At 40.3% G+C, this 9458-nt stretch overlaps 1 protein-coding gene across 2 annotated transcripts; it reads right to left on the reverse strand.

The window, feature by feature from the left end:
• Positions 1–3271: 3271 nt before the first annotated feature.
• On the reverse strand, positions 3272–5806 carry lsm6 (LSM6 homolog, U6 small nuclear RNA and mRNA degradation associated). Of its 2 annotated transcripts, none has more exons than XM_079554302.1 (4): positions 5731–5760; positions 5214–5315; positions 5029–5142; positions 3272–3456 (listed from the first exon to the last, which is right to left on the reverse strand). In XM_079554302.1, the coding sequence occupies exons 2-4, from the start codon at positions 5305–5307 to the stop codon at positions 3422–3424; spliced, it is 243 nt and encodes an 80-aa protein (XP_079410428.1). In that variant the 5' UTR covers positions 5308–5315; positions 5731–5760; the 3' UTR covers positions 3272–3421. The 2 variants fall into 2 exon arrangements, with proteins under 2 accessions (XP_079410428.1, XP_079410427.1); XM_079554301.1 differs by having other exon boundaries at positions 3274–3456; positions 5214–5312; positions 5707–5806.
• Positions 5807–9458: the final 3652 nt, after the last annotated feature.

Here is a 9458-nt window from a genome sequence, read left to right on the forward strand (position 1 = left end):
ACTGAAACGATCCTGCGACCCATTTCAGAGGTCCGAACCCATCAGTTGAGAACCCAAGTTTTAGACTTAAAGGAACAGGCCACCGTTTTTACATACTGAGATATATGTTCTTAGTTGCGTAGGGCCCCCGCAGCCACAAGGGCCCCGCATCTCTGTCAAACTACGGTGTTGTTTCACTGATTAATCAACGCTATGTTACGGGCCTATTTGTCTCAAAGATGAGTTGAATCCACACGGTTCTCATGCACGCAGTTACTGACAGTAACTCTGGTTCTCTGAATGTGCACAGTCTAAAACGAGCTGGGCTACTCACAGGCTAATTCTCAGTGGTCAGACAGAAATAACCATCAGGTGCAGGTGTCAGTTAGTTTTAAATCAGCGGTTCCCAAAATGTGGGTCAGGGGACCAGAGGTGAGAGAATGGGACCATTTGCCATTTTAAAAAGTTGGGAAATAGTCTAGTAGTCCTAAATCCCAGTCTCACAGTGGCTTAGTGGTTAGTGGTTCTCACACAGAGGGGCAGGGCCTGAACTGAGGTCATTATAATCCCCTTCTGCCCTGCACAACTGCACAGTGGAACCGTTTTTGACCATAAATGGGTTCGCTCTTCGTCGAATAACCACGGGATGCCAACTGCAGGGCCCCCATGTGGATTTTTGCTTAAGACCCCAGAAGGGCCAGCACCGGCTCTGGTTCTTACCCGAGCTTAGATGAGATGATACGCACCGGTTTTGGGCGTGCCCTCAGTCACGCAAAAAGACCAAAGATGTTGCTAGCATTTGGCCTCTCCCAGCAGTGTCCTATAGCTCCAAATAAGGGTGACGTTTGAAGCTACCACTATATTTCACGGGCACGCACAAACACCAGGCAGGTACGTATCAACTCGTCTAAGCTCGGGTAAGAACATATCTCAGAATGGAAAAACGGTGGCCTGTTCCTTTAACAGAATAGCCAGACAAAATTCAGAACACTTATCAGCATATAGCAGATCATCATATACTGAAAGCCAAATGAAAATGGTCGCTGAAGTTTGAGGCTTGATATTCCGGCTGGATGGCGATAAAGCCCTCTTTTCGGAGACTGCTACGCCGATAAACATTTCCAAAGCACAACAATCTATACCATTATACAGTTACACAGTGTTATAAAATGTTCCGCTCGATATTTCTGCTGTAGGTCATGCATCTGAATAGTATTAATTGGGTTCCCTGGGAGGCCTCGCAGCCAGCAGCGTGTCGCGTATGATTCGGGCAGGGTAAATATTTGCCTGCGCTAACCCTCACTAGGTGCCATAATGATTCTTTGTGTGTTGTGTACAATGCGTTGGCTGAGCACACATCACTCGCCTCAGCATATGTCTGGTGCTAGCGATGCGCCTCAATCTCCCCCCACCCCACCCCGACAGCCCCTTCTTCTCCTCCTCCTCTTCTTCTTCTTATCCTCCTTCTTCTTCTTTTTCTCCTTCTCCAGCTGCAGCTTCGGCCCCGGTTTGATCAATAACGCGTCCTTCATTCTCAAGTCAAGCCTGACCTTGGCAGCCTTTTGTCTCCTTCCAGGGGCCAGAGTGCGCATGTACAGGTTGGAAAACAAGACTCAAAAAAAAAAAAAGAAAAGAAAAAAAAGAAAGAAACCAAAAAAAAAAGATCCACCCTTGGAAAGCTCAGAATTGTACTTCAGTGCTTTATCCACTACAGCATTCTCATTAACAGCCAAATGAATCATGTATTTATAGCGTCCTTATCTTAGACTAATGAGGTAGGGACACTTTTGAACTCATTTGCTGAATGACCACAGGCCACATTGAAAAGGGATAAACGTGCAATTCTCGGCCTTATGGCTCCATGTTCGTTTCAACAAGGCCACATCAGTCGAAAAGGCTTAAGAACAAAAAAAACAAAACAAAAAATGGGGGGTTTAGACAAGCGAGGATGACCGATGGCTGGCTGAGAGGCTGGTGCAGGCTCACAGCAGACCGCAGCAGCGAGGGGCAGGGGAGAGTTGATCTAATAGATCTGTTTACATGGTAATCGTGTTCAAAGAGTAGCCTGCAGGTGGCACCATGCATAGATTAGTCCAGCTCTTAGAATTCAGCAGCAAGATGATTTCCAAGTAATCTGTATTCCTGAGTGCATTGGAAGAAAAATGCTTACATAGATTGGTGTTCACAAGCAAAATCAAGGCAAATTGCATCGATTTAAACATGCACAATCGGGAGCAAAAAAAAAAGATTAGAACATACGGCAAACCTTTTTTTACTTTTTACTTGAGCAAGGATTTTGGTCAGGCATGGCCACCTGTAGTATTCGACCCCTTGAGTCTTTCATTTCTACTCAAAGTACCCCTAAACTCTAAGGTGCAGCCAATTACTTAGAAAATGATCCGCTAAACTCAGATTTATTAGTATTTAGTTGTGTATTGTGTTAGTTAAAAGTTCACTTTTAAAGTAATATTGAAATATTGTTCAGTTTAACATCTTACTTTAACCAAGTGCATTCTCTCCAGTTCGGCTTTAGCCAAATCTAAAAACTTCTCGACTTCTGCTCACAGCCTATTGGCCAATGTAACGCCTCATTTGAAAGCTAAGACCTACACAACTAAGGTAAATGGATCTTTTTCCTTGTGTTGTTGCCATGTTGTTGTCATCTAGAAGGCATTATTCTTCATCACATTTCGTCACATTTTTGTCGCCTTTTCATCACTTTTTTGTCACTTCTTTGCTACGTTTTCATCCTCATTTTGTCGCTTTTATCAAGAAGCTTTTAGATTTGAGTTACACCAAACTGCAGAAAATGTATTAGTTTCAGGTGGGGGGTAAAGAGGATAACCTTCAGGGGTATTTCGAAGTACCCCGAGGTCCCCCGTACCCCTGGTTGGGAAACACTGTTTTATACGACTGAGCACGTTTTGAGTTGAGGAGCCCAGAGATAACCTGACACAAAGAGATCCTAAACTTGCCTGCTGTAAAACCACAATCAATCAATGTGCTTTTCTGGTGTAAAAAAATAAATAAAGTACTAATGGTTTGATGTGGTAAATGTACATTTTTGCAAGACATAAAAAAGGCACAATATTTACACAGAGAGCGTTTAATTACAAAGAAAAACAATTTGAACATCTCAATACTGTTGATCAAAGTGTGTAAAGAACATGTTTTCTCTTTTAAAACAGAAAAGTTACAACATTCAGTTAGTTGTCGTCTTTTTATGTAAAACCTTACATTTCCGGGAATGTTTTTTTCTTAAAAAAAAATAAGGAAAATAAACTGGGCCTAAATTTAAAAAAAAAAAAATCTTTTATCCACTTCCATATTTTACCAAAACTTAACATTTTTCAGTATTATGCTATTGCCAAATCAAAACATGTTACATAATAAATTGTCCATGAAAAAAAAAAAACACAACTGAAACACAAAATATCCTCCACTAAACTTTCCTCTTCTGGGTGCTGATGTAGAGAACTGTGAAAAAAGAAAAAATTAAAAATTAAATCTTCTGTCCAGTAAGAAAAAAAAAAAAAAGCACAGTCTCCGGCTGCACCACAGTCCGTTACATATTGGAAGTGTGACATTGTGATGAGAAGGTGTACAGTAGCCGGGCCGAGTGCAATTACTGTCACTAAAAACTGTCATTTTCAAATCACATTTTGCCACACGTCGCCTCTACTTTTAGCAAGCTGCTCATTCTGGACTGAAATAGAAGTATAAGGATAGAGCTTTTATCGCACTCAGCACTCCACCTGCCAGGATGAGTCACAGCGCTGAAGAGGACCAGGGAGATAATACATGGCCGGTGTGAATAGACCATTACAGTGTTGGAAGAGTCAAAGGTCAGAGGGAATTGATTACCCGGACGGAGTGTGTTTTTTTCCTTTTCTTTGCGGAAGATACAACATTGATTTTCATAGACTAATGCAGAGAGGCTTACTAGGCTTGAAGATGGCATGACATACTCAAGTCCACGTCTTTATAACTACAGGGTATCCATGATACTGTGCGTCTCCAAGTGATAATGTTGAGTGAATGTGAAAACTTTGGTGTGGACAGTAATGACTTCTCATTCACCTCCAGTTGAGCGTTCCATTCACTATCGCTATTCACAGATCGTTTCCAGATCCTTTCCAATTATTGTAGACTAAATAAACACCTTTTCATGGCCCCTCACCAATAATGCATTAAACTGGTTTGTAAATCAGAATCTGAACTATTCGGTTGATAAAATTCATGCATCTACTTTTCATTTCAGAAGAAAATGGGACTTTATTGATCTCACTATACTGATCTCAAATTCACTCACGTTTTTTCTCAGTTAAAGACAAATCGAGTACAAGAACTGTAGCCGTACTCATGTTAAGAAAACAATTTGACATTTTCAAGACATACAGAAATTGTCCATGTGAAGTAGAATACACCACAGCTGTAAAGGTTTTAAAACATGACATACCAAGGCTAATGCTCCAGTTATTGAGGAAGATATTGGGTTTCAGTCATAGATTGATAACACAACTAATCCAGTAAACATACTGTAGGTTTACATGACTCAATGCAATGTGGTGGCCAAAGTAGACTAATTCTAAAACTTAATTTAAAGGTCGGTTGTTGTTTTTTAGCTAAAGGTACAGAGTTCAGGGATGTGACGTCATATCACTAAGGATTAGCAGCAATTGTAAACTAATGGAGATTTTTAAGTTAAAATACTGGAGTTATTGTTCACATTAAAACACTTGGGCACTGCAGTGTTAGATGTATTTACCAGCAGTAACTCAGCAGCTAACGGAGTTGTTCAACAGCTATTCTCTCCACTTTTTATACTGTTTTTAGCTAATATTAGTCGATGGAAATGTATGCTTACAGCTGCAAAGATGGTGGATCTCCATGGTAACTGTAGAATTTCCCGCACTCTATAGGAACTTTGAGGATCAAATTCATGTTTAGGGTGGGTGGAAAACGTGAGTCTTTGGAGCTATTGTAACTCAGTAACGTCCCTTGTGGATCAATAACTTAGGTCCAAGTGTCTTGTGCTGAAGGACTCACCGTTGTTTCCTCTCAGAAACGCATCTCCATATTTGTTCTTGAGCTGCCCGTTCACATACTCCTCTGTCTGCTCTATGGCGATATTCATGTACCCATCCAGACAGGCCAGGACACCTGGGCACACAGAGTGACCATCTCAATAACTGATATTATGTTTAATGTTGAGATGAAGAGGAGAATGTTACCTCTGTAATCCACACCAGAGTTCAGTTTGACCACCACGGGTCTGCCGATGATCTGCTTCAAAAAGTCGCTCGGTGTCTGCTTTCGGAGACTCATGTTGACTGTAATTGAACACACAAAGTGGTTTGTTTACAGGGCAGAGGTTCTGTAAAGGTGCTAACTGCTCCTCCTAGCCCTCTGCCCGGAGTCATGTGTGAGGGAGTCAACTAAATCACGTACATTACAAGTAAAAATTAAAATAAAATGTTTACAGAAGCCCAAACCAATGTAAATACAACCAGGACACAGCGGGAGTACAGTGGACTGTGTTAGCAACAGGCTACGAGGCTAATGCTAAGTGCTACGGCTAACCGGCTGCTGTCCTCATAAAGCATGCCCGTGCAGGACACTGAGCACGGTTTATGAAATCTAACACTGCTCAACTCAACAACACAGGGGTTTGAAATAATCAAGATGTCCCTCAAGGAATGAAGGCAACGAGTGAAGTTTACTGACCTGACACAGGACGGTAGATATAATACACAGGACGATCAGTGAACGATTGTATTTGGCATGGACCGGAGATCGACCAATCAGAGGCATGTAGACTACGGCAAGAGACATGGGTCACAATAGCAGAAGAGCAAAGTGAAGTCCTGTTGGCAAAAATGTGCATATTCAAACATAGTTAATAATAAATTGACGGAGATGTGACTCTGTTTTTGAAATAGAAACAAATAAAGCTCGTATTCATTCATTTTTAGGTTTCATTCATTGTTTTTCCAACCCAAATTATTTGTTTTTTTGTTTTGTTTCTAAGTTAAGATAAGATGATCCTTTATTGATCTCACAACAGAAAGTGTGTAAAACAGACAGGAAATGTGCAAACAGTTTAATAGTAGAAAAAAAGAGGTATGTTTTGTACAATAAGTAAAAGAAAACATCTTAAAGGGCGGAATTATAACAATAAGGAAATAAGAATAAATAAAAATAGGATAAAAATTAGAACAGACTATAAAAAGTAGAATATGGAGGTGCAAAGTTTACAGTCCTAGTGCAGGTTGTCATTAAGTGATGCTGGTACAGGGAATAAAGTGCAGCTGATAGAGATTATTGTACGTAGTTTTGCAAAGGGGTTATTGCACATGTTACTTGACAGTCTTATTGTACAGTCTAACAGCAGTGGGGATGAAAGCCTTGCGGTCGTGTTCCTTCTTGCACTGAGGGTGTCTCAGTATGTCACTGAAAGAGCTGCTCAGCTCCTCTACAGCCCCGTGCAGTGGGTGGGAGGTGTTGTCCATGCTGTCCAGATGTTACAAGTGAATCAAACATGAATGTTTAGACATTTAGGGATAAAAGATCAGATTCTGATGAATCAAAACAGCTGGACATGTCTTTATGTTAGCAGTGGGTTTGTAGATTATTCGGCAAATAGGCTATAAATATTCAGTCAATCAGTCACTGGCCGGGGAAACAGTAACCCACAGAATGAAGTGGGCTAATAGCCTATTGTAGTCTATGAAGAAGTACAAATGTCAAATGTAGATAAGATTGGGGTCTGTTATACAGTAGTTATTTAAACTTTATATATGATAATCCTTAGCAAGGTAATTGTTATAAATGTATAGCCAAACGTGGCACAAACAAAACATTTGAATTAGGCTGAATAAACAGGAAACTAATCCACAAATATCCAAGTTTTAGTTTTTAGTGTATCATAAACAATGGGCAGGATATTTGTTGTTCAGTCTCATGCTTTAGTCACAGATCTGTAAAACATATTATTTTGGGATGCTAATAAGTTCTGAAAATGTTAGTATCATTTGAGAGGAAATAGGGTTCTTTTTGTTCTCCAACAACAAAACAAACCTTGATGTGGACTCGGATGATGCTGGACAGAGGAAAGGGCTGTTCTCCAGATGTGGCTGCGGTTAGACCTGGCAACCACCACAGAACAAGAGGCGCAATCTGGACAGAGTCAGGATTCCATTTATTCTTCATACAAATCCATGCATATACTTTTTAATGACCTGACCTTTACACACTCAATGCAGAAACATCAAACCACACCGAGATGAAACAAACTTGCCATTGTGACCGAATATGCCCTATAGTCTGCCCCAGAACAAATCTAAATGTATTATCATAATTTCAACATGGTCTGAGGAGTAGGGCATGACATATTGTACCATTGAATGCATCAGTTTAAATAATAAAAAGCATTTCCATGTTTAATGAATTCTAATGTTTGTTTTGCATACACAATAAAGAAATGCTTTGTTAACTGTGTTTTTATATTTTATAAAAGAATGCATATAAGAATAAAGCAGATGCATTTTTATCAGCAAAAACATACAGTATCAGGACAGATGTATCAATTGTATGACAGCGTGTGCATTGTCTGATGAGGCATTTCCACTTTTCTACATTGATCTAAACCATATAGGCAACATCCAGGCACCAAATCCAGCCCTTCAGCATGACTGATTATGAGAAATATTCTTACACAAATCAGGATCAAATACCAGTTAAAGTTCTGGAAAACACCCTCTTAGGTCTTAATATAATGCACATTAGGATTTGCAGAAAGTGGTGCTTTTCCTTCTGTGTTTGTATTACTGTGCTACAAATGCACTTAAATGTTTCTTTCATTTAAATAAACTACAGCACCGAATCAAGTTGGATAGTGGTGTATATAATCTGCAGTAGCGTGTAGCACATCACAGAGAAGCTCTCCTGGACGCAAGCACTGCCTCCTGACGAAGGAGCCTCCAGCGCATCGTGAGAGCAGCGAAGAAGATCTGCGGAGCCCCTCTCCCCTCTATTAAGGACTTGTTCTCCACCCGTCTCATCCGCAAAGCCGTCAAAATCACCAGGGACGCTTCGCACCCATCACACAGTTCCATTCGACTGAGGAACAGTTTCATACACAAGGCCAGGAAGCTGAACTACCCTCCCTCACACCCCTCTTCCCCCACCCCCCGCTCCACAATCAAGGATGAGAGAAATATAATTTCAAATCATTCACATGGTTTGACAATTTTTTTTTCTTATTTGAACTGAATTGAAACATTACATTATTAAAGCTGTAAATATATAACAATTTTAAAGAAACTCGCCCATGCAATGCACTGTTTGCCTTGGGCTACAGTTGGAAGATTCGGCCCTTGGTGTATTGATGATTAAGAAAATTGGCTTTCCACTGAGCAGAGGTCAGCCTTTCAAGGCCATAGATATAAAAATAAATAAATATATATACATAATGTATTACAGTACTCATACATTCTCAGAACCTATTTTCTAAAAAGCATCTTCAACTTAGGCCACTTTCTTTTGTTCTTCTATCAAGGGCAGACTGTTTGGAAGTATATGCTAAAGTGAGCCATCTGACACAACTCTAAGCCAGGTGCATGACCCAAACACACACAGGTGCAGAGGTACATGAAAAATATTGGCGGGGAATAAAATTGGGCTGAGACGTTGTGGCTGAAAACAGAGGAGGGTGGGATGTGCCTGCACATGCTAACGTGGACAGATCGCTGGAGAGGAGAGAGAGCGCTCGCGTGTGCGAGAGGCTGGAATCATAAAGTACCTCTTCTTGTGTGTCTAGACAGGTTGCTTGTTAGCAGGGCATGGCTAGCCCTGTGGAGGCTAGAGGTTAATTTGGTATCTGCTGCCGTGTTAAACTAAGGTCAGTGCTACAAGTCCTTAAGTCATAAACAAGAGTGGTTAAGAGCCATGTATACACCTAGGCACCAGTTAATGAATATTCAATGAAGATTTTTTTTTTTCTTTCCCCCCGCCATGTCCCCTGTTCCCTACACTGTTGAAAGGAAGATTTTGGAATGAAGAAAACAACTGTTTATCTCTTTGGCCTTGAAAGACTGACCTCTGCTCACTCCCACTTATGTGCTGCTTTGTTTTCATCATGCAACTGAAAGAGATTTTAATCTTTTTTCAATGTAGCATATTCTTACTATAGATGTTCACATATACTGGCTTACCAAAAATGTTATTGTATTATGATAAAGATGATAATACAAGTATGGGTTAGGTTTTCTGAATTGCAAAGTTTGTGGCCAGGATAAAACTTGACATTATGACTGTTTCGATGAGTGGAACTGCCTTTGTACATTTTGATGTGAGAATATGTTGAACTGAATTAGCTGATATGCATGAATAGAAACAGCTACAATCACACAGGTTGTGATATTTTTAAAGATAGGCACTCAACCAGTAACAAAGAAAAATATAAATGACAGGCAAGG

This window comes from Gobius niger, assembly GCF_951799975.1.
Source record: "Gobius niger genome assembly, chromosome: 3".
NCBI lineage: Eukaryota > Metazoa > Chordata > Actinopteri > Gobiiformes > Gobiidae > Gobius > Gobius niger.

Coding starts and splice junctions, on each gene's coding strand:
- lsm6 (XM_079554302.1), bottom strand. CDS start 5,307: ATGAGTCTCCGAAAGCAGACACCGAGCGACTTTTTGAAGCAGATCATC. Junction 5,143..5,213: donor CTCTGGTGTGGATTACAGAG/GTAACATTCTCC, acceptor CTGTGTGCCCAG/GTGTCCTGGCCTGTCTGGAT. Junction 3,457..5,028: donor GTTTCTGAGAGGAAACAACG/GTGAGTCCTTCA, acceptor CTTTTTTCACAG/TTCTCTACATCAGCACCCAG.